The sequence below is a fragment of the Corvus brachyrhynchos genome, unplaced genomic scaffold, assembly GCF_000691975.1.
Source record: "Corvus brachyrhynchos isolate BGI_N302 unplaced genomic scaffold, ASM69197v1 scaffold116, whole genome shotgun sequence".
NCBI classification, from domain to species: domain Eukaryota; kingdom Metazoa; phylum Chordata; class Aves; order Passeriformes; family Corvidae; genus Corvus; species Corvus brachyrhynchos.
This window is the reverse complement of record NW_008240221.1, coordinates 4,239,256-4,264,628: the sequence shown is the minus strand read 5'-3', so window position 1 is coordinate 4,264,628 and position 25,373 is coordinate 4,239,256. Positions and strand designations below refer to the sequence as shown.

Here is a 25,373-nt window from a genome sequence, read left to right as displayed (position 1 = left end):
CGCTCTGTCACTTGTCGGGTTATCGGCCGGGGACGGAGGGAGGATCGGGGAGAGAAGCGAAGCGGGACGCGGTGCTGCCCTGCCCGGCTTCCCGGGCCGCTCCCTGCACCCGTAGGGGCAGAGATGCTCCGCGGAAAGGCCGGGTGCCACGGAGGGCTCTCCTAACGCGCTCAGATCGCTCGGGGAGCAGTGGGTGCTGTGCCTTCTCGGAGGCCGCTGCAGAAGCGGCAGCCGTGCTCCTGTTGCGGCCGCAGGCGCTGTGCAGGAGGCGCTGGCAGCTCCGTGCTGGAAGCTGGGGAGGCCCGGCGTCGGGAACGTGCCCTGCCCTGTGCACCGCTGGTTGCCGAGAGTGGCTTTTAGTCCGCCAGGGACCGAGTGTTTGCTTATTGACGGACACAGCAGCGGCCTAGGGACTGTGATGCCTCACTGCATCGCACATCTAAGCTCCGCCTTGTGCTTCTTCCATTATTTCCTGCAGTGTGAGCTATCTTCCGTAGGTTGTCATCCTCCTTGGTCCTCTTTCTTCCGCCTGCTCAAAGTTTCTGAAGTTTCGTAATGAAAATAATTCGTCTCTGCAGCTGAGAAATAGGGTTTCAGCTCTCCCTGACAAGGAGCCAGCATCCTGCTGCTTGACACTAGCCAGCCAAATGTTAAGTGAAGCAAGGTGGTAGTAGTAGGGCAGGCACAGGAAAAATGCTTCTGGAATGCTCTCAGAACTCCCACTAGCTCAGTTCTAATGCAGTAAATGTACCACGCGTTTTGCTTTTATTTTCAGGAGTATGTTAAGTAGTAATGGTTGCTCCTATGAGTATTCCAATCAGTAGATCTTCAGAAGTAGGTTGGGATGAGGTTTTTTTTGTAGGTTTTTTGTTTGGTTGGGTGTGTGTGGGTGTGTGTTTAGTCGGGAGGGGGGGATAGATTTTGCACTTTTTTTGTTGTTTTAGTGGAAACAGGCATTGGAGCAGGGAATGCGTTGGGTGCACTTTATAGGGCACTTAAATTGTAGTCACAAATAAAAATCATCTAATACATTTAGGTGGGAATATAAATTTTAAATTTTGCCTTGTTTCTATATATATGCATTAGAAACTGACCTTTGCAACAGTCTGTAAACTGGGTAGTAACCTTTTTTGACAATTCAGAAGGATAGGGAAGTTTTAGCAGAGAGCTTGAGGAACTTTTCCCAGTCACACGTGAAGAGCACCAGAGTAAAATTCCTACCTCCACTCACAGAGTCCTGTACAAGTTTCCACTTTTTGTCCGCTTTGGATACAGTCACTGGTATTTGCCTGGACCTCCTTCCCTTGATGATACGACAAGCTTTAATTTTTTTTTTTTTCTACCTAGAAGATCTTCCTTGGTCCAGTTATGAGAAAATGTTTAGAAAAGGAAAAAAGCGACACAGCAGCAGCAGCTCACAAAGCAGTGAAATCAGCACTAAAAGCAAGGTAAGCTGAATGTGGTGTTTATTCTCTTTGGGAAGCACTTTGGTTTGTTGCAAGTTAACAGTTCAGTGGTTTACTTGCACTGATGGGAGGATGGGATTTCCATAAAATGCCATGTTCCACAAAGAGAACTTTCTACTTCATTTCCTCAGATTGTGTTTTGAGAGTTAAAAATACCTATCCATCATAAAGCCCATTTATTTTGAGATGAATACTCAGTCACTTCCACAGTGAAATGCACAAACACAAGATTTTTCTGGTAGCACACAGTAAGGTTTGGAGGAAAAATTAGTACATTTTTTCTTAAATTTTGTCTTTAAAGACAGTGCCTGGTTCTAGGTACCAAGAATGAGTTTATTCTTCAGTACTTGTTGGTTTCTCAGTATCTCTAAAAGTATTCTTAATTTTGAATAATGTGTTCATTTTGTCTGATAGGTTTTAGAATGATTCAGTTATTCTGGATTTTCCAAGGTGCTGTTTCATTTCCCCTGCACTGCTATCTTATTTCAAGTATTGGTGACTAGCATGTAGTTGTCAATTTCTTCAGGTTAAAATGCAGTACCAGAAAATTTTGGACATGACCCTAACATTCATTTTCCCTTTTTCTCTGGACACAACCTTAAGGTTCATTTTCTCTTTTTCTGTCATTTCCTCCTTCTTTCAAAATAACTTTGACTTCTCAAGGGTTCCTGATGAACTTTTATCAGTCCAGTCTACACGGAGGCAGAAAGATAACTTCAGGAAAGAAACAGGTGGTACTGTTTTTTCCTTCCCATTTTGCAGTGCTTCTGAAGTAACTAGAACATAAGCAGTAGATTTTTTTAAAAAAGAGTTGAGGCAGGACACCTAGAAGTGCATTGTTAATACATTTGCAGTAACTTTCTGATTATGCTGATTTTTTTTTTCTTAGTCTGTAGATTCCAGTCTTGGGGGACTTTCCAGGTCTAGTACTGTGGCCAGTCTAGATACAGACTCCACAAAAAGTTCAGGTATGTAATCAGATCTTGGGCAGATATGGGTGGAGCAGGATTAACTTTGTGTTTGTATAAAACAGCAGAAAATGGGAAAGCTGAAAATAGTTACTTTCAGTAATACTGAGTGAATCTGTTAGGTAGCTTGGTGACTAATACAGGCACAGCCCTAGGCCTCTAAGTTTACTAATGATTCATCTAGGATTAAGTTACTGTTTTCAAAGTAAAGTGTCTGAGGAAGAAAAATTTAGTTGTGTTACCAGTCTGTTACCAGCATAAATCTGGTACAGCTTTTTGGATAACTTTTCTGCTTTTCTGAGTTTACATTTCCACCAAAATAATGGAAATAAGGTTTGATTGTACTTGGTTTTAGTCACCAGATTACAGTGTATCACTGTTGGACCAAACAGTTAATTTGAAACAAATAGATATTGAAAAGTAGAACCAGCTATTCTATGTTTTCTGATTCAAGGTTGTTAACTCCAAATTTGAATTGGTATAAACAGTGCTGTATCATGGATTCAAATGAAACTGTTACCTTTACCAAGGTCTGTTCTAAATCAACTCAGGAGAGTTCAATTAAGAGGAGTTAATATACCATGATAAGTGTTTGATGAAAGTCTGCAAAATTAGGGAATTTAGTATGTTAGCCCTGTTAACAGCAATTAGAACAGTGTTACAGTTCTAGAAGTCTTCAGAATGGCTTTGTTTTACTTTGTTGCAGGACAAAGCAATAGTAATTCTGATACATGTGCAGAATTCAGAGTTAAATATGTTGGTGCCATTGAAAAATTGAAATACAATGAGAGCAAAAGTCTTGAAGGGCCACTGGACTTGATAAATTACATAGATGTTGCACAGGTAAGTGGGTTACAAAAGGCAATACCAACAATGTCAAAACATCTTAAGCTTAGGTGTGTTTCTTTCATTTATCCTGTGGTCTGACATCTGTAAATTTTAGACTTACTTGAAGAAAGTGGTATACTTAACCATTACCCCATGAATCTCAAAAGCCATCACACTCAGTTCTATAATTTTAAGTAACTGGAGAAGATGCACCCAGAGAACCATTCTGCAGAAGCAGGCTCAGAGCCAAGGCCCTTTTCATCAGTCCTTACTGAACAAGTCCCAGCTGAAGGCTGTTACATTGCCTTCAGCACAATTAGGATTAGTATGCAGGAAGGAATATCTCCCCCAGATTTCTTCAGTACTGTAGTTTTCCCATAGAGGAAAATGTAAAGTTTCTGCTTGCAATCACTCAAGAGCCTGTGCCCAAAGAACCTGAATAATATTTGGGTCATCCTTGCCAAACTCTGGTTGCTTGTACTTATTTTTGTACTAAAAGCCATAACTGGTTGTTCTCATTAGGTAGCTGATTATATCTTTTTAAAAGCACAGAATGTCTGTTTATCATGCAGCAGCTTGACATTTCAAGCATCTGAATATGCGCTAAAACTATTTTTGCAGCCAAACAGCAAAAGTGCTGCCAGTGTGGAATATAGATCACCTTGGGTCAGTGCAGCACGATAGGCCATGCATGATTTTTCAGCTGACCTGATTTGACCACAGGGACAAACTCTCCCCTGAGATGATAAATTCCTTTCTGGAACCATGTAATATTTGGAGTAGAACAGAACAGAATGGAATAGAGTGTTTCTGCTGGAAGGGACCCACAGTGACCACTGGTCCAACTGACCGACTACTTCAGGGCTGACAAACAGTTAAATGTGTTGTTAAGGGCATTGTCTAAATGCCTCTTTAACACTTGACTGGTTTGGGGCATCAACACCCTGTTCAGGAAGCCTGTTCCAGTGTCTGGTCACCCTGCCAGTAAAGAAATGCCTCCTAGTGTCCAGTCTCCCCACAGTACATTTCACATAACTTCAAGAGACTGGGCGAGTGCATGAGTGGTGGGCAGACCCCACACAGCACAATCTGAGCAGGAGTTGCAGTGGTGCTGATCCAGAGGACCTAAGTACACATATTTTCTGTTACATATCTTCATTGTTCATGTTCTGTCTGCACTAAAGGCTTTTGTTTGTTTCCCTCCAAAGCAAGATGGAAAGTTACCTTTTGTTCCAGGTGAAGAGGAGTTTATTATGGGAGTTTCCAAATATGGCATTAAAGTTTCCACATCTGATCAGTATGTAAGTGCTTCACCCAAACCCGTCTTTCTGATGAGAGTTGAAAAATGCTTTCATTTATTTCTCTGGGAGATGATCTGTGTAACCAAAATGTCATTTCTGGCTTTAAGCAAAAGTCAAACAAACAGGCTCTCACAGGAGCACTGCTTCATGTCGTATCTCTGCAGGGCTGTCTGTTTATTCCTCATTGGATTTATGACAAAAAGCCATTCCTTTTGAGGTAGAGCACCAGATGACAGGCAAGCGAGCCTTTGGCAATGCTCTTTGGGCACATCTTCCTTCCTCTGTGGCTGTCCTGCCATTTTCTCATGGGGGAACGTAGTGTGACTGTGGTGGCCAAGACCATAGTTTGCTCAGACCGAGTTAGTAATGTAGTTCCTCTTGGTGTTTCTGTTTTTTAAGAATACCTGAGTTGCCCAGCTCTTTTAAGTTCCATCCTTGCACTCCTAATCCAAGAGCTGAGTTCACTCCAGCATTAAAATCTCACGATTCCACTTTATTGATCAAGCCTACTTTTTGTTTGCATCATTTTGAACATGTAGTTTATTTTCCTTTATTGCACTTCACGTAGCTTCTTTGCTAAAAATAAAAATCCGGTCTCTTCCCCAGGGCCCTCCAGTTGCCTTTGTGTAGCTTTCTGTTGCAGCCATGTGGTTTCCTTCTGGTTGCCCTCAGAGCCCCAAATACCATAAATACTTGGCCTTATGAAGCCTTCACCCATCAACAACCCAGCCATGCCTGTTCATAAAAGCATTGCTTAATACTGAATGCTCTGAAGAGAGCCAAAAAGTTTCCTATGGTCCCTTCATAAAAGAAAACATTTGTTTCTAATGCCTGGGAGGAAGGGTAGTAGTTTCTACTCAAACTTTGAATTCTTTTGGATTCTGTTTTTGCTCTCATAAATTCTTAATTCTCATTAAAAACATAGGTTACACTATTATTTAAATTCCTTTGTGCTTTGATAAAGATCAAATAGCTAATTTAAAATTTTCATCCATCATTTTTCTGTCTTCAAGCTGAAAGCACGCACAAGCAGATAAAGCCTTTTGTGGTTAAGCTAGCTTGCACTGGCAATTTATTGCATTGCATTGTTTCCCAAATTCTGGTTTTTTGCATCTGTGTCACTGTTGGCATTTAATTTGTCCTTCAGTGTGTCACCAAACTCTTTTCACAGAGTTCCAAGATACTGAAAGGAGGGGAGGAATTTAATTTACAAGGAGACTGTGTACTCAGAAGAATTCTATCATCCCTCTTTTAGCCATAATCCACACATTGCACTGCACACATTACATTAGCACCGTAGCAAGTTCCAAGCAAGTAACCCTTGAGAATTGTTAGTAATTTGGTGAACAGTCTTGGCATCTTTCATACAGAGACGGGAGGGTGGATCCAGTGGGCTCCGGCTGCCCTGGGCATGGTGTGATAGTTGCTGATGGTGAGAGCAATGTGAGCAATGAGCCGAGCAAGCATCAGGGATGGAGATGCTTTTCAGCAAGGTGACCGTAGGGCTGTGGTGGAGGGCTCTCCCTCCAGAGTTTCAAGGCAAGCAGCAAGTTCACTGCCAGTTTTTACAGCTTCTCTATCAAAGTGGGCATTTCTTTAGACCCTTCAGCTGACAGGGACAGGTGTTTGATGCCATGGACGTGAAAACAGAACTGTCTTGAATTCCTAAGACCCTGGAGGTCATGTGACAGGAATAAACCAGATGAGAATGATCAGAGGGTAGGATGGCTGGAGAAGAGAGGCTTTGTCTAGGTTAGGGCTGCAGAGACCTCCTTGTACTGGGTGTCTTCTACCAATCCCCTTTTTGGAATGGCCAAAATTAGAAGTGTTGGGACTATGGTGGAAATCCTGCAGCTCTGACGGAGAGTGGAATTCTCCCAGATGAGATCTGTGGAAGTGTCAGGACATAACCTGTGGTGTAGGTCACAAACAGCCTGGCTACAGCCACATGGCTGCTGCCCCCCAAAGCAACTGACCTTGTCTACACCTCTTCTGGGAACAGTTTCTTGTGGTGTATCCTTCCCAAGACTGAGACAGGGGACTGCTTGGAAAAATACTGGGAAAATAAGAAGTCGTTTTAAGTTACCTCTGTGCCAGAGGGACAGAGCGTTACACCTGTCACGGAGGGCAAGCGAGGGTTGGTGGGAAGTGAATGTGCACTTTCATAGTATGGCCAGGAATGTCACCATAGAATCATGGGAGGGACTGAGTTGGAAGGGATCTGAAAGATCTTCTAGTTCCAACACCCCTGCCATGGGCAGGAACACCTCCCACTAGACCAGGCTGCTCAAAGCTCCCTCCAACCTCACCTTGAACACTGCCAGGGATGGGGCATCCACAGCTTCTCTGAGCAACGTATTCCGGTGCCTCAGCACTCCCACAGTAAAGAATTTCTTGCCTTAAATTCAGTCTAAACCTCCTCTTTTTCAGTTTAAAGCCATTCAAATCCCTTGTCTGTCACTACATGCCCCTGTAAAAAGTCCCTTTCCTGCTCTCTTGCAGGCCCCCTTCAGGTACTGGAAGGTACCCCAAAGTCTCCCCAAGAGCCTTCTCTTCTCCAGGCTGAACAACTCAAGCTGCTTCAGTTTGGCTTCATAGTCCACATAGGAATGCACTTCTAAAATAGAAGCAAAAATTAAAGCTAAAGTTGTGCTAAACCACAAAAATCTTGACTAAACTCAAAAAAAAAAAAATTACCAAGGAAGGCTTTTCTCCTGTAAAAATCTGAAGTATTCTTTTATAAGCAAGAATAAAAACATGGAAAACTGAAATATCTGTTGCACTGTTCCAGAGTAACTTTTATTTGCCATGTGCTTTCAGGATGTATTACATAGGCACGCTCTCTATTTGATTGTACGGATGGTGTGCTATGATGATGGTCTGGGAGCTGGAAAAAGTTTACTGGCTTTGAAGACAACAGATGCAGCCTCTGAAGAATGCAGCCTCTGGGTATATCAGTGCAATAGTTTGGTATGAGTTTATGCTTACAGTATTTAATTTAGGTATTGGAATTCTGATTGTAAAGGGAGATTCTAAAACTCAAGGCCCTTGTGAAAGCTTTTTGGCAGGAGGAAGATTGCTTAATTAAAAATAAATTTAAAAAAAAAAGGAGTATAAATGTGTGCTGGCTGAGGAGGGGAAAACAGCCCTGCTGACTGCATTGGATCAGCTTTGAGGAAAACCCCTACATTCCCTAAAATTGCCAGTGAGTGTACTCACCTGAGAAAGCTCTCTCCAGTCTAAAGAGTGCTATGGCAGCTCCTATGGAGAATCTCCACTTGTATTTCCAAAGGCAAAAACCTGTTAAGATACGGAGCAGGGAGTGATGGAGTAACAATTCTGGTAATGGAGCACACAGCCATATTTGTAAGCAAGGGAGGTGATCCCTTCTTAAGAGTAGGAGAATTCATTGTCAGGATGCTCTGATGACACAGACCCTTGGCTGACAGCACTGGGGGAGCACAAGAAGTGATGTTCTGAATGCTGGTGCCGTGCTATGCTGACAGCCAGCAACCCTGACTTGGTTCAAATAGCTCATGTAAGACAGCTTCCATGTGTCGTTGTAGGTCACACAAATGAAATCTGGTCTGACAAAGCAAAATGAAGGACACATTCTGCTTTAAATGAGTTTTGAGAAGTTTAGAAGTTCTTCAGAAAGTGTTAATGTGCGTGTTTGGGTTTTTTAGGAACAAGCACAATCCATTTGCAAAGTGTTGTCTACAGCCTTTGATTCAGTTTTAATGTCGGAGAAGTCCTGATTTCCTTCGGCAGCAGTGTTTGTGTGGGAGCACCGGGGCTCCTCGTGATACCACGGACAGATTGGAGCCACACACAGTCCTGGGAAGGACTTACTGTGCAAAGCAGAGCCACACAACCTTGCATATGGTACTCTGGCATTCCCCAAACATGACTTGAAGATTCCATCTTCAGTGTCCAGGACAATACAGAATTTTATATTTAACACAATTGTTTTTTCCTAGTCATGTTTTGTATATTAATATCAATATTGCAGGAATGTAAAATAAAACTGACAGTTGCTTCTACCTCGTTGTCTGAGAAACAATTTGTTAATACAGACTTTGATTCTGCTTAATCCAGATATTAAAACAAAAGCAAAGTGGTAAGAGGGAGTCCTTTGGTGCTTTACCCCTCTAATTTAATCTCCAGTCTTTCTGTTCAAATAAAGCCCACAAGATGTACATTTTTTCCTCAAGTGATACTTGTTTGTATTTGTCATTTTCATACATTAAAAAGAACAGTATTGCACAAGCAATGCAAGGGAACAGAAGAGAAGCAGAAAAAGTGATTTTAAAAGTAGTTTTATTTTTCCAGACATTTGACTGGTTAACAAGAGTAAAATTTATTAATCATGCTCTAATTATAAATCACTGCATCCAGGACATTGAAAATAAGAGTTGATTTTAGGTTATACAATATATACAGTTGCTCTGCAACTAAACAAAATAAAAACAACTGAATTGAATATTTTACATCTCATAGCATTCTAAGCTGCATTTTAAGTGTCACTTGCTCCTTTTTAAACAGTTAACACAGCAACCTAATAGTCTGTCTATTAACAGGGTTTTTGAATCAGATTTAAAAAGTTGTATGAAATATGCCAAAATTTTGGACTTAAAATTCTTAATTTTATATTATAAATAGATATCTACAGGCTCTAGAATTTCATTTTTCTCTGTCAGAGGAGAAAACCTTTTGAGAAACACAGAAAATCAAGAGATAAATTTTGCTTAGCTGCTCTTTATTGGTCCTCGGGATTTTATCTGCACTGTTAATGCTATTAAGTTCTAGTCTACAAGTTTCCTGGTTTCTAAGTTACCGGTGAACAAAGTTGTGACATTTTACTCTATTCCTCTTCTAGCAGAACTCAAGGGAAATTTGCATCATTTTTTAACTTTACGAATTGTTACATACACTATAAGATTCTGTGTTAAAAATACTGTACATTAGGAGCTCTGTGCAAAATAATATGCCCATTTACTCTCTAGACTCTATCAGGGATAGAAACATACAAAATAGTGTTGCAAACTGAACGTATCAGTAAGTGAATAAAACTGTAGTGCTAAACTATTACTCTATCATTTTACTGGGAACTTTGAAAATACGGACTAATTTGCTTCAACTTGCAATAAAAATATCTTGAAACATTCCAGTTTGTTCCCCATTTATACTGCAGCAACAGCATCTAGGAAGTGAAAGTTACACATCTGCGTGGCTGTACCCACATGCCCGAGAGGCATCAACCAACGGTACCATTCAGGAAGGGTGACAGGGTGAGATCGGTGTTGCTCTTCCAGCACTTTCGCTACGTGGTTTTTCTCCAAATAAGCACAGATGGTGGTGGCAGCCTGTTTTCCATTCCTTCCAATATGAAATGGCCAATTTAAGCACCATTTTCCAGAAATTCAAAGTTCTCTTGATAAATCTAGAGATACAATGTTCACATAACGTGATCAAAGCCAATGTGACCTAGACATTGATTTTTCATATCCTATGCCTCAGTTGTTTCCTGAGCATAAGCAAAACCTGGTACAAATTCACAATATACAAACATCAAAATGATGTCAAATCTGTATTGGTGTTTTATATTCCATCAACCAACTGGGAACTATCCATGGCCTAGCTTTTGTTCACGAATCAGTAAAACAAGTTTAACAACAGTGTAGCTACCATAAATGTGGGTATACTATATAAATACAGAGTGAGTTGGCAAACTATCATTGTTTGCAAGGTAGTGGCACACAAATTTCATAAACCAGAACATAACGTAGTGATCTCATGAGGTGTCAGATATCTTATTGACCAAGGATAATTACCTAAGTGTTCCACCAAGTATGTTCTCTCTGTTAACACACTGCTGGGCGATTTAAAGAAAATTCAAGAATTTAAAAATAAAGTCTAAATGCTATAACGAGACAAGTGTAAGAAATGCTCTGCAATCCATCATCATAGTTAAGTACATTTCAGGAAGTGCAGTTTTGAAATCCTTGAGTTAATGTAGTAACTCATTAATATTGCCATAGTTTAGTTAACCAGCAGTAGTCACATTAAATGACCAAAATGGATGTAACATACATAAAGAACATTCAAAAAACAGGTTCTACACAAGTGCAGCATAGAAAAACAAAACAGTCTCAAGCTCACAAAATTAGAACTAGAAAGTTCAACGACTAACACAGATTTCAGATAACTTTAAGGAAATATCTACATCCATTCTGAAAGAAAGAAGTTTTTCTTGTGGTAAACTGAAATACTTTTTTACTTTTACCTGGCTAAAGACACATGATTAAAACAATTTCTTCTGCAACTGTTGGTATCCTTGATGACATCCAGTATGGCAAGATACTGAATGAGTCCATTTCAGAACTACACAGCAGCTTGCACATTTTGGTTCCACCACTTCAAACAGTGTCGAGAATTGGATAAATTCACTGCCCTGGTAGATGCACACGCAATTTCTTTGACTGGGGAAGCAACACTGAACTGTTGTACTGTCATGTTATAAAAGGGAGACTAAAATTACAGTGAATTGATTGATAAGAACATGCATAATGTTGTGATATTCAGACATGTGGATTTTGATTGTTAAAGCTTTTCAGTTCACCTTGAGAAATACAGGAAGAGTTGGGTTTTTTTAAGTGTAAACTGCTTATGAGAAGTTTTCACATAGAAAAAAGTTTTAGAAGTCCCAAAATCAGAATGATGGCAATAAAAAAGTAAGCTACAGTACCTAGGACTTGGGCAGTGCTCTGGCAAGGTGGCTGCAGATAGGTAGGTGAAATGAAATAGAACAAAACTTATTTCTGTGACCGCTGGAAATGAGAAATGTCTCCACTTATCAGTAGCAATCTAGTCAACAATAAAGTGCACAAATGATACAGGGAAAGCTCCTTTCCGGCTGGGATCTCCATCAATATGACCAATCTGAAAGAGTCCAGATAATTTTGAAGTTAAATCTCAAAATGACATTTCATTATCACCAAAATGAATACCAGTGACCTTCCTGCCTGTAATACAACAAGCCTCCCACCAAATCTTTTCTGCAGTAGTGCTACTTTTCTTCTGCCAATAGGAAAATTCAGTCCTACAGAGTGCATGTTTTTCAGCTGTAGGTTGGGTTTTTATCAAATGCAGAAGTTTTATCCAGTTCTTTGAATATAAAACCTCTTACTGCAGTACCACTGCTGCGTAATTCCAGTGCAATCTGTAATGCCTGGCAGCCCACATTTGGCCTCTGTTGAGTTGCTTCTTTAACCACTGAGGCAAAAGGATAGCTCAAGCTTCAACAGTGTCAGGTTTTACATGAATATATTTGTGTTTATGCAGCATTATTGTCAATTTAGATGCAACCTGAAGCTCTGTTCTTCACTAGCTAACAGATTAAGGCAAGTGTTTTCATGCACAACAATTTTCCAAGATTTTGCTTTAGCCAATGAGACTCTGGAATGTACATAGTTGAGATGGTTTCCCAGCTCAGACAGACTCACTCCTAGTCATCTGAAGACTGAGGACAATACAAAGCCCTCCTCTGAAGCCCACTACACAGCACCTGTAATAGCAGGTGCTATTAATTAAATTGCTGACACTCCACCAAAAATTTTCTAGATCACGCAGACCATGTCCCCAGTGTACTGTGAACCCTACTAATCAGATTTCTTTTTTTTTTTTCTGAATGAGAAAACCTAAAAGCTTGTCTGAAGTTTGACTTTTGAAATTTCATCTCAGGTTTCCATGAGATGAAACTTTTCTTGTTATTTGGAAACCCAGCAGGGGATCTTCTGAAGTGAGTGTCGACCTCTAAGATTTAATTTCTTTCTTTCAAAGTGTGTTGACAGAAAATGCAAAATACTCACCCACCACTCCTGGTCTTCTTCACCATCAACTACAATAATATCTCCCTCTGAAAAAGTCAGCTCATCTGGGTTATCTGCTACACAGTTGTAAATTGCTTTTACTCTCTTGGGTTTCGTTTTTGACTGGAATGAAAAAAACCCTGAATGTAAATAATATAGCACAGAACAGAGTAGACTTGGAGTTATCTAAAGACAGTTTCAGAACTGCTTCCAACTGCTATTTTTCATAGATTAGAGTTCAGCTACATCTTATGCTGGGTGCTCATGCTTCAAGCTGAATTTGGCACCACCCAAAGCTTTTTGGAACCACAGTGCCAATAACATAGCCCATGTTTCCCTTAGAAGTTTTCCATTTTGGCTCACCCAAACCTGTCTTCAGAGCTCTACATCACTGCAGTGAGCATGATTTTACTCAAAAGATGGGGTGATCGAGTTCTGTGCAAATGTAACAGCAGCAGCATTATCAGAGGGAGGCCCGAGCCACCTGTTAATATGCTCCTTCTTAATTTGCTAAACCCATTTCAATAGTGTACGAACCCACCAAAACATCCTCTGCCTCCCAACAGTGCTCTGAGGACTGTCAGCCACAGGAGGCTTTTGGCAGCTCTTTCAAAGGGAAAGTTTAGGAAGGAGTTGCAATATTCAGTATGGCAGTGGGACTCAGTCCTAGCCATGTTCTGTGCGAAGTGATACCAAAAGTGTTTCATTTTGGTTTCACAGAATCCACCATCCTCATCTCACACCTGTTCCAGTGCAAACCAGTCTGCTGCTGCATTTCTTTTCAGCCTCCTCATTTTCTGTTGCAGACCCACAATAATGCTGCCTACACATTGTTTCCGTGCAAAACAACCCAGCACAAGTGAAGAGGCTCAAGACCTGGAGGCAGAGTGTAAAGCTTTCAACCGAGAGACTACCCTTTTCCCAGCCATAGGGAGCAAAAATTACTTTCTACCCTAAGATGTCAGAGCTCTAAGTGCCATTGAGGTCTGAAATGGCTGTTAATGCAGTGGCATTATAATGTTTGGGACAGAAGTTCCACATGGCATAAGGAAAAGATGGCCTCATGACCATTCTGGAGTTCCCCAGTGACTGGTCCCAGTCTCTAGTTAGGTCAGGCATGGAGCAGGAAGCTTGTAAAGGGACAAGCGACTCCATTTACAACTCTCCTTTTCTCCACCAGCAAAATGCTCTGCTGAGGACAGTACTGCCCAACAGTCTCTTACTGTGCCATTTTGTTAGAGCTGAGCACCATGCAGAGAAAAGAAGGGAATGTGGATGGGGAAGGATGGAGGCAGCATGATTGTTATCTTCCTCTAGAAGCATCCATTTGCATTCTAGTATAAATACTATATAAATTCTAATATAAACAAAGCTCTGGCCTGCCCAGGGCAGGCACACCCTGAGGCGCTCTCACCCCCGTGAGCTGCCAGCCAGGCAGGCACTGCAGCACAACCATTTTTCCAGATGCTCCCTCTCAGACAAGTGACAGTCTGAACCACAACCACCTTTTAAATTAAAAAGAAAAAGCTTCACATCAGTACAACAGTGATACAATTACTAACTTCAAAGTGCAGTAATTACAGGTATTTCTTGTTCTTTAGAAGGCAAGGAAATTAAAATAGATATCATTCCCAGAGGAATAAAATCTTCTAGGGAAGTTTCCCATGTATCTACAATATGGCTTCAAAAATCTAAATATCACATTGGGGGAAAAAAAGAAAACAAAAGGTGAATCAGGAATTTCCACCTGATAAACAGGCTATTAGGTAAATGCACTGTGTAGGAGATAAGCCACTGGCTAAATGTGCATGTACAACTAGACCCATCTTTTCTGTACTTAAGGAACATTTCTGCGATCATTTTCTAAATCTGGGCTGGCCTCTGGATTCCCTGGCAGGGTAAAGACTTAGCAAAAAAGCCAGGAGTATAAGGCTAAGTGGAGCAATTTAGCCAAAGAACTTTAGCGAGACTGAACTAGCTAAAGCTCTTTAGCTGAGGGGCCCTTGACTAAATCTCAGCTAAGATGCTTTAGCTAGATTGATTTAGCTAAAGCACCTTACCTAGCACACACTCCTGAGCCAGGTGTTCCCTTACTTCTCTGTCCTATGACAGAAGAAAATCACCCAGCTGATTTTCTCAGTCACAGAACTCACCTTACTGAAGCCCTAGAGACAGCTGGAGAGTCAGATATGTTCTTCATATTATGTGCAATTAATATTAAACTTTGAAGACACTGACCCCAAAACTAGCCAGGACAGCCCATTCCTTCATAACTAAATCAATTGGTCCTATAAAACTTAAAAAAAGGAGAGAACAATATAGAGAAACTACAACTTCAATTTATACAGAAAGTCAGGTAAGGAGCTGTTTCACATTTGAATCCATTTGAATCCTAGCACACACAACAGAAATTAAGGTCAGAGTCCAACAGCTTCACAAAGTAAATATGACAACATAAACCATTTACACTACTTAGACCATTTAATTTTGCTGTGGCCTAAAACATGAAGGCTATTATAATGCAAGACAGACAGTAACTTGGTTGAACAAGAGTGGGGGAGGCAAAAAACCAGAAAATTTTATACTCCCAACTTACGCAAGTTGATGTCTCTGAGGTTTCTCAGCATTATCAGATGAGAAACAGCTAATAGGGGCTCTGTAAGCTCAAGACCAGTGTGCAAGGCTATGCACACAAACACACTGAACCCTGTCCTGGAGAGCTGCTCTTTCAGTGGACATGGATAAGGAAAAACAGATGAAGGGAGAGAGACAGAGGACTGAAGAAAGCAAGTCTTTTCATTACAAGCCATTAATAAGACCACTGCAGAGCCAGGAACAGCACATCTCCTACCTCTGTTTATTATTTACCACTGAACCACACTCCTGCACAGAATGTATGAAGCAGCCCAGACCTAGTCATACACAGCATCTCAGAAAGTATGGGCTCTCCATATTGAGATTTGCTTCCCGCAGAGATATACTGTCATGATCAAGGATATGGATCTTTTACATCTATCACACAAGAATGCAACATAAAATTGAAGCAAGGACCAAAGACCAAGCTAACTACACATACTGCACAGCTCCACTGACATCTGGAAATACATCCCTTTACCTATACCAGTAGAAGATTACAGGTACTGACACTAATACGTGTTACCATTCATGGTCCTAGATTAAAAATAATAAGTAAGAGTATAAAAAGGCCACACAATCGGATCAAGAGTCTATCTAAATCCAGTATCTCTTTTATAACAGTTGATGTAAGGTTGGGGGAGGGTGAAGAAGAAAAATACAGAATTAACCACCTTCTGTTGGGGATATGCTTACCAAGAGATTTTTCTCCTGTCACCAGGTAAATGCTGAGAACCAACAGCACAAAGAGTCAGTTTCTTTTGTTTTGAGCTTGACTCCTGCTAGTCTTGTCTGAAGTCACTTTACCTACCTACATGAACATTAGTCCTTTATAAAAGCACGACAGTTCCCTTATTCCTTACTTCACTGGAGATTAAGAATGAAGCCATGTGTTACTTAAAAGTGATTCACCAAGCTCACCTACAAGTCACTAACTCATAAAGCTTATCTATCTTCAGTAAGTCAAACCATACATTCTGTGGATTGTGTTGGTCACATTTGGACATGAGCAAAGAATCCAGCTGGTTTGGTTTGCTTTTTTAAATGTAAAATTACATACTCTCCTATAAGAAATTCAAGAAAAACAAAGCTTTCGTAACTATTTAGTACAAGTCATACACATACTTAAACACAGGATACGGGCCTTGTGTGTTTCATGGCTCTCACACTTTCTCCATAGCAGGACACACTATCACTTCTGCAGCGTGTTTAATAGAATGCAGAAGATTAATAAAATCAAATGCCAACTTTTGTACTTACTATTTGTGATTTCCTTGGCATTGGTGCTGGTGGCTGGATTTGTGCCAAAGTATTTGCTGTAGAACCAGTCTGTGTTCCTGGAATTTCGCATACAGAAGATGACTCTCCTGCTAAGGGAAGTAAACCAAGTAAATATTAGGCATGCTTTCAAACAAAGTAAGAGTGATGGTATCAATGAAACCAAACTAATTATTCTTAGAAGTATACAAACCATTTTACATCCCATGAGTATTTAATTTTTACTGGTTCTTTCTAAACAACTGAACAGAATTTTTCTACCCTTTTCCTTACCAAAAAAAGCCACTTTTCCCAAAGACAACTACCTAAGACCTTTAACACTGCAGATATGCTAAGAGAGATAAAATAGATGAGAGCAGAACCAAATATCCTATTCCCCCGTTTCTTCACTACAGACTGTGTGCTGTCAGAACCTTTCTTTCCCAGTAAAGACCATCATTATCAAGGTGTATCCCTCACAGGAGACTCCTGACACAGATGGCAGATAGCCACTAGCAAATCCCCCTGGCATATCTCAAGAGGAAATAAAAAAGAATCACAAGAAGAACAAATGAATATAAAATATGCAGTAGAAGGGGAAACCAGGTACGAGAAATTCCACTACAACCACCACAGAATCTGCACAAACTTTACTGTAGAGATTTTATGGAGATTACATTATTGTCGTGTCCCAAAGTAGCAGTTACTCTGAACAACAAAAACCACAAAATGAGTAATGAACTCTGAATAATGAACTCTATTAACATGAAAAGAGCAATATCAATTTGCAATTTAATTAAAAGTGATACTATATAAGCTCTGGATTTTCAAGCCAGAAACACATTTTTCTATTCTAAAATGTGTATCTGACACCTTGTTTATGACATATGCAAACAACAGGGCAAGCAAAAATTTTCAAACCCACTTTGTTTGAGTGTGTTTTAAGGTGAGGTTAGAAAAGCTAAAGCCTAACTGGAATTTAATCCGGCAAGGAATGTCAAAGACAACAGGTAGGGCTTCTAAAATCCACAGGTAACAAAGGGAAAATTAGAGAATAATGTGGACCCATTGTTGAACAAGATGTGATTCTGGTTACACAGTACATGGAAAAGGCTGAGTTACTGAATGCCTTAGTTACTTCTTTGCCTCAGCTTTTACTAGCAAGACAGGTTTTCAGGAATCCTGCTCCCAGACATCAGGGGAGAACCTAGAGCGAGGAAGTGCAAAGTCCTGTACCTGGGGACGAACAGGCCATGCACCAATATATGTTGGTGGCCACCTGGCTGAAAAGCAGGACCAGAGGCAGTGGGCACAAACTGAAACACAGGAGCCTCTGTCTGAACACCACAAAACACTTTTTTACTGTGAGGGTGACCCAGCACTGGTACAGGTGGCCCAAAGAGGTCGTGGAGTCTCCATCCTTAGAGACACACCAAAGCCCTCTGGGAACAGTCCTGGGTGATCCACTCTGGTTGTCCCTACTTGAGGAGAAGGGTTAGACCCGATGACCTGCGGAGGTCCCTCCCAACATCAAACATTCTGTGATTCTGTTTATTACGTGGCCCCATTATTGACTTTAATTGGTCCATAGCTCTGTTCATGCTAAAGAATTTGAGGCAGCAGGGCCTACACAATCACAAAGAGAAAGAAGAATAATGTTGGTACTGATTATATTTAAATGTGTAAGGTAAATAAACAAATTAAAGAAAACCTCAACAAACCCACACACTCTATTTGATTGTTTTAATGACAGCTTAATTACAATAAAATAAATCTCTAAACCACAATTACCAGGTTGTTGTAGAGACCCAAGTCCTCTGGTCTGCCCTTTGTTAGTTAAGCCAGATGACTTCTCAGTCCTGTGCAGAAAGTGAGAAATTGATCCATTTCAGAAACAAATAAGAACTCAAAAAGCAATACACAGTACTTTAAAAATTAGAGAAGCCTTGGCATGTCTTCAGTATATTCTGCTGACAGCTATTTTGCTTTTAAAATACTACTTTTCTTCTGTATTTTTTATTAAGCCAATTGAAAGTTGCACTTAATTTTAAAAAAGGCAGAAAAATAATAGAGCTTTGATTACTGCAATTTGTGTCTTCTCCTGAGTTTTGAAGTTCCTTTCGCTGTTATTTTATTTTTTTTCTTAAAATTATGTATCCATATTAGTCTGAGCATTTATAGCAAGCTTCAACAAGTTGTGTCTACCTTCCAGGTAGTATGATACCATGCAATAAAAGGGCTAGAAAGGAGCCTAAAGGTCAAAGGCTGCTTTCATCTTTCAGTCCCAATTTGCAAATGAAACCTTATTTCATCCAAAATTTTCTCAAAGGTCCTATTTTCTAGACTTCTCATTACCTTATTGATCTCCCCTGGTTCCCACCTCAGTTATTTCATTTTACTGCAATGCCCGAAACTGAATACAGCTGTCCTGCTGAGGCACCACTGATGTTGAGTCAGTTGGGAAAATTCATTCCTATCATTTGCAGGCTATGGTAAAACAATACTATCTTTTTTAACTCTTCTACAACAGCATTAGGTCATCTGCCTTACTTACTATGTCCTTACAGATCCTTCTTCTAAGAACTTTTGCTTACCCATACTCTATTGTTCTCCATGCTTCATTCCTGTAGTTGATTGTTCTTAATTACCAAGGGTTGCTTACTGAATGACACCCTTCTTCTCCCTTGACTACTACTCCAGTTTCTCAAGGCCACTTTGGATATGATCCTGTTTGCCAGTGCATTTGTCCCTCCTAACTTAGTTTTCTGCAAATTTAAAAATTATTTTTTCTTTTCCAGGTCTCTCTACTTCTGCCACAAACGAAAAGATTGAACAGAACTTAAGCAAAGCACATGAACAGTAAATGGCACAATCAGGCATTAGATCCCATTATCTCCAATTTGTTACTAGATGAGAATTAGGAATCGAATATTTTTTGTGTTCCTTATTTCTGTCATAGCTAAGTGTTCTGGAGATATTCTGCAAGTCATATAACCTTAAATCACTAGGCTATATTGTTTTTCCTGTAGGAATCCCTGTCATCTGCTTCCTGAGCATCTGCCTTCTGTTCATTCCCACACACTAGAACACATCATTGGCAAAAGCATGCACGCTTTATTGATGACTTGGATGTTATAAATATATTGTAAAATCACTAAGTTACTAAAAATGATGAAGTATATTAAAAACTAAAATGACATCAGTTACCCAGGAACAGGCTTTCTCTGAGAGATTCTGCTAGGAGGTTGTGGGGGCAGTGGTGGTGGGGTTGGCTTGGTTTGTGGAGGAGCTGGCTGCTGTTTTGATTGCTGGTTCAAAGCTTCTATAATGCTGGCTGTCTTTGCCACTGGAGGTGGTGGTGCTGGAGAAAGTACATCTATAGAGGAAAGTTAGACAGCAACATGCAATAAATTTCTATTTACCATTTTCTTTCTTGGGTTCTCATTACAGGTTCCCCTGTTACAGGACTTATCCTCATTTAAGAAAAATGCTTTACTACATGTAATGGAAGAAGGACCTCTCTGGAAAGCAGTTTACCTTTTGTTTCACCTAGTCAAAATTGGAGAGCTCACAAGCACTTAAATTTATTCAAGCTTTAAAGTGCAAGTAAAGAAAATTCTTACCAAAGTCAGTCATATTCTTGAAAACAGTAGATCAGAATATATTTTTAAAAGTGCTAATATTATTTGCTCCATCAAAGCCTGCAGTCTGTGTTTCATGGAAAAGTAACCAAGTGAGTTATATCTGGCAAATCTTATTCAGAGGAACACCTTTTTTTAAATTCCTGTTGTGACTAACAACTAACAGCACACTAGGTTTAGCAATTAATTAAAATTGCTATTGAATTCTTGAATTCACCACAAAAGCAGCTGGCAGTGCATTAAAACATCCTTTTGCATTCCAATGGTCTGCAAGAATCAAGCATAATGTGGAGATGTGGCCCCAGGCTTCCATGTAACACTCACCTTTACAACTAGTGAGAAATGCAGCATTAAAACTATATATATATATATAAAATTATGAGCCCTTTAGCTCTAGTAATATGGAGCATCAGAGAAGACAGTTTTGTTTCTGGATGGGAACAATAGGCCAAAGCTACAGTCACCAAAAGAGGAAGTATGAGTTGTGGAAATGGAAAAATAAGCCAACTATGATTAGATACAGTAGAAAGGAAAACAGGGGAAAGTGGAAACATACTTGTAGATGTTACACGCAATGGCGGCACAGGGGGATGAATAGCTGGTGGATCTGATGAAGACCTCTGCCTGCTTATACTTTCCACTCCTAATGAATTTGTCTTCCACATTGCATTAGATGAAGAAATTGTCTGAATACCACTGCCAAGAACTGAAGGCTGAACTAAAAAGAGAGGAGAATACTGCATTATTATTATTGCTTACCCTAAGCACGAAGTGTTAATATTCACATCTGTGCTTTCAGAAATGGTGTGGCTAGACCACTATATTCAGCAGTACTATATTCAACGACTATATTCACTCCATTCTGATGGAATGCCAGAGAAGAAATCAGTCTGGTGTTAAAAATTACACAGCAAGACTTCACCCAGAAACTTCTAACAGTTTACCTAAGCAAAATTTGTCTCCAGTCATTACTTTAAAATATGCCAATACTTGAAAAAGCACAGATTTCTCAGTAAGAAGACAGAAGGCAAGTCTTGCTACCTTCTTTAATCCCTGACTGATAACTGTAATTTTCTCAGGTACTGCAAGAAAAGGACCTCACTCTTCCACGAGCATGAGCACATGACTTTGCTGACTCAAAGTGAAACATCAGTTTTGACTTAGAAACAACATGAAACTGTAAATCTGAATTTCACTCAAGCAGGAAGCTATAATAACTAGTCGTGAAACAGTCACAAAGTACTTCTTCAGAGCCTCTTAAATGACTTCATTCTGAAGAGCTGCCTCCTCATTTCATAAAAATACTCTCCATGTTTTCTTCATAAAGCCAGTATTTTGCACATATTATGCCATTTCTCCCTACTCAGCACATAAGCATCATATTAAGAAAAGATGAAACAGAGTAAGGTATGAACAAATATTAGGTTGCAGGGAAAAGCATAAAAGGCTCAGAAGACTTGGAAAACAGCCTAAAGCCATGAGGATAAAGGAGTAATAATACACCATAAGCATAACATTAACAACATCAGCAATCAACAAGAAGCTATGGTCAATTATACTATTATAGCTTTTAACTAAATATATCAATTAATAGGCTAATACATTGGTAGAGTAAAGAACATGAGCTAATCATCTCAGGCAGGCAGCACGTCTTCATGGCATGAGTTGTATTATAGAGATGCCAAGAAGTTTGGGGTTGGGAATGAAATTAAAATAACACTTTTTGAAATGTGTCATTTAATCAAGGGCAAACTGTGAGTAAGGCAGTATGATTGGCCGTGATAAAAATAATATCAAAGGGTAAAAAAGTCTCTGTAACTATTCAATTGTATTACTAATTCAGAGACAGACTCTAACAGTTAAAAAAAAACAGGCAAGCTCCTTGTGTTAATTTTCCTGTTTGGTGGGGACAACATTCCTTTCCATCAAGTAAAAAAATGTTGATATTAAGCTTAGAGTTCATGTGAAATGTTAGATTAAAGTAATCCCACCTTGGTTAAGTTTTACATGCTACTCAACTTGCCCCAGTCCCATGCTATCCTTTCCAAGTAACCCAAAACCATGCTTTTCTGTTCTCAGCTTTTCTGCCCCTTTTATGCAGCCATTCCATAACTGACTTTTCATATTACACAGAAGATCAGTTTGGCATCTCAGGCACAATCACTGGTTGTGGAGTCTTGCATTCTGACCTCTGCACAGTGCTCCCAAAGGCAGAAGCCACCCATGTGTGCCTAGAACATTTCCTGATCATATCTCCTCTTATGGAGTCTGAATTACAGCACCATAGAAAACCATGTGTTTAATAGTAACTTTTCTTTAATCGAATTGAATACATAAATTTAGCCTCCATGAAAGATCGTGGATTAATAAAGGTATTAAAACAATGAAACACACCAAATATGACCTGTACAAAGAGGACCTATGCAGATTTCTCTATGCTTCTTTACTATGATGCAAACAGATTACGTACGAAGATAAGAATGAAGTTCACAGCACCAGCTTTAATGGTAAATTTTGCAAGCACACAACCCTTTGAATCAGGATGAGACACGTACTTTTACACTGCTCTAATGATATGAGGACAACCAATAACTGACACCAATATTTTTAGTCAGCTACCAGGTCTCTAAAATCATCCAGTTCTCCACATCACGATACTTAAACTTTTATTTCAACAACCCTGAAGCATGTATTTATTAAGAGAAGAATTTGCAAGGTTAAAATCTCATGTTCTGCATATACTCTAGATTCTCTCAGGTCTTAAACAAATTTTCACAGCAGACAAACGCTATTGAAGTTTTATCTTTACACTAAACTCTGACAATCACATCTTCAAGAAACAGAAGTATAAAAAGATTGAATATAGCAAAAAAATTTCATGAGCTACATTGACTGTAGCCCTCCTTTTAATAAATGGTTTAACTCTGGTGAGGTATTGTTTTCCCAAACACTATTGAGTACTGTCTTGCAGATATACCAAAAATGAAACTCAGAACAAGTTATGTAGATTCACTTCAAGGATATAAAATGAGGTCATCAATAAGTGTTCCAATACTTACCTGTGCAAAATAACTGTAAGAGAAAACCTAAAAATTAAATTATTTTTAAAAAGAGTTATGATCCAATTCTTCTAATTTACAATGACATTTTCTAGTACCTTTGCCAATATTCCTTGGAGGTAGAGGAGGTGCACTACTTGTAACAGGTACTGCAGGCTGAATGGGAGGTGGGCTGCCACTGAGTATTGCTCCATACGTTTCATTCTGTAATATACTTGGCATAAATCCTCTTTGCTTGTCCTTGGCAATGTTCGCTGCATCTCTTGCCAAGGATGCTACATTAGGCTGAAGTTGGTTTGATCCAAGCTGGTAAAAGCTGACAGGCCTGTCCTCTCTCCTGTTGGGACTGGGTTGCTTAAACACAGTAACAGAAGTACTCATCAATACCACATTAGTTGTACTCATTTTATTAGTTGATAGAATGTTATTAGTTTCTAGAAAGAAAAAATGACTTCTAAAATGCACTTTTGTTGCTTTTAATACATAACATAAACCCTACATTCTGCCCTCTTCAAGACATAGTAACTATGCACACTAACAACAACAACAACAAAAAGATTAAAGGTGAATTGCACTTCAAACAGTTAATATATTCTCATTTCTTCTGTATACACTGCTACAGGATAATACTGTATCCCTATATACACAAGACTACACTTCTATAGATAACCAATATAGATTTTCAGACTAGATCAAGTAAAGTTTTCCTGCATCAAAATACCCAGCAGTATTTTCAAAACTAAATAAACAACTGAAGGTCTTAAGCCTCATCTGAATTTCAGCAGAGCTAAATCCCAAATGGATGATCATGACCTCAAAACCCAGACACAATTTCATCCAAGTATTCTACCTGTAGCTCAGCCTACAACAAATGAGTAGCCAAAACCTCTCATTAACTCTCTTTAGCTCACTAGTATCACTGGATAAGTTTGGGAGATTACTTCAATTGGCAGCTGGGATGGAACATTGCTCATCCCACTCACATTATTGAATGATATCTAATTAGCTGTCTTTGAGATTTACAGCAATCATCTGCACTTAGCATTATTCTTTCTGTTTCAACAGCAAGCATAGTCATTACTGTTATTTAACTCTATTACTATTACTATTTAATTCTATTACTATTATTCAATTATCAAATGATAATTAAAACAGCTGGAGTTACAAATTCATGTGACTAGTACAGGAATGGGCTTTAACAATCCACAGCCCAGAGAGCATAAATATACCTTCAGAAATAGTGCTAGATAAATGTGCCATACTGACATACTGTCTGTATGAAATTAAAATAACCATTTATAGTAATAGCATTTAGTCAGAATAAAGACTAACATCAACAGTACCACTAACAAACAATTGATTTTCCTCTGAATACATTCAATGCTTACTTCTGGATTGGTCATGTAGAACCTTTAGATGTGTTATAGCACAGCACTATAGTTCCAAGATTTATCAGAACGATGTGTATGATAGTCCCTACACTTACTTTGGCTTAGCAGCCGCACTCCTCACTGGCTGACAATCTCCATTCCCTGACCTCTCCACTGTCTTAGTTCTGGGACTTGTTTCAGCCCACACCTCCTTCTGCTTTCTAAACCAGCAGAAGATTCTTTTTCATGTTTATGATTCAGCTTTTTACTGGCTCACCAAACTGAAGCAGTTCACTACAGGGACAAATGTGTGCCAGAGGGGAGGCAAAAGCAGAGGCAGGACCAGGCAGCCAGAGTGTACAACAACAGCAGAAACCACTTCAATTCTCTTAACCTTCTTTTAGGTTAGACTCCCTTTTATATGAAATATTCTGGACTAAAAGAACTTAAATTTCAGACATGACCTTTTCTGACATAGATTACAAAACCTTGTAATTGTCTTACCAGCAAGATAAACCCATTAGCTTGACATTTATAAACAAAACTCTGATATGATCCTAAGCAACGATGCACCCGTGAGAACAATGTAGTCACAGACACTACTCTGTGATTAATAGTCTTTAATCTCCTTTCAGAAGTCCCTGCAGTATAAACCTATTAATAGTGGGCAGCAAAGTAGGAGCTTCATTACTTTAGCCACGCTGCTGAGTAGTAAATACCTTCCTATATGAGTTGGAGCTCAGGGACTAGTCAAAAAAAGAACACTCAAATGCAGAAGGCAACCGGCAACAATGAAGAAAGTCAAGGAAAAGAATAGATCAAAAAACAAATTTAGAGCATGCCTGTACTGGGTCGACCCTGAGTTGATGGACAGTCTTTAAGACCAATTACGCTTCTCACAATTTACATATTTAAACCGCACAGAAAGGCGGGACTTCCCCTTTTGTCGGAGGTCGCCTGCTGGAAGGTGGCGGGGGC

At 39.6% G+C, this 25,373-nt stretch overlaps 2 protein-coding genes across 5 annotated transcripts in view; one reads left to right on the top strand and one right to left on the bottom strand.

Moving 5' to 3' along the window:
• Window positions 1-36: 36 nt before the first annotated feature.
• On the top strand, window positions 37-8,606 carry ITGB1BP1 (integrin subunit beta 1 binding protein 1). 4 transcript variants are annotated; one of them, XM_017744986.1, is made up of 7 exons: window positions 37-493; window positions 1,348-1,448; window positions 2,356-2,434; window positions 3,141-3,277; window positions 4,471-4,563; window positions 7,384-7,512; window positions 8,250-8,606. In XM_017744986.1, the coding sequence occupies exons 2-7, from the start codon at window positions 1,377-1,379 to the stop codon at window positions 8,319-8,321; spliced, it is 582 nt and encodes a 193-aa protein (XP_017600475.1). In that variant the 5' UTR covers window positions 37-493; window positions 1,348-1,376; the 3' UTR covers window positions 8,322-8,606. The 4 variants fall into 4 exon arrangements, with proteins under 4 accessions (XP_017600475.1, XP_008639988.1, XP_008639987.1 ...); XM_008641765.2 differs by having other exon boundaries at window positions 46-493; window positions 7,384-7,533; XM_008641766.2 differs by lacking the exon at window positions 4,471-4,563 and having other exon boundaries at window positions 41-493; window positions 7,384-7,533.
• Window positions 8,607-8,866: 260 nt separating this feature from the next.
• ASAP2 (ArfGAP with SH3 domain, ankyrin repeat and PH domain 2) overlaps window positions 8,867-25,373 on the bottom strand; it is a 76,832-nt gene continuing 60,325 nt past the window's right edge. Inside the window, exons 23-29 of the mRNA XM_017744985.1 lie at window positions 23,124-23,379; window positions 20,523-20,684; window positions 19,533-19,701; window positions 18,117-18,184; window positions 16,329-16,438; window positions 12,435-12,557; window positions 8,867-11,505 (exon numbers count right to left, since the gene is read on the bottom strand). Of these exons, the coding sequence (XP_017600474.1) occupies window positions 11,431-11,505; window positions 12,435-12,557; window positions 16,329-16,438; window positions 18,117-18,184; window positions 19,533-19,701; window positions 20,523-20,684; window positions 23,124-23,379 (963 nt within the window). The 3' untranslated portion in view covers window positions 8,867-11,430. The remainder of the gene's footprint in view (window positions 11,506-12,434; window positions 12,558-16,328; window positions 16,439-18,116; window positions 18,185-19,532; window positions 19,702-20,522; window positions 20,685-23,123; window positions 23,380-25,373) is intronic.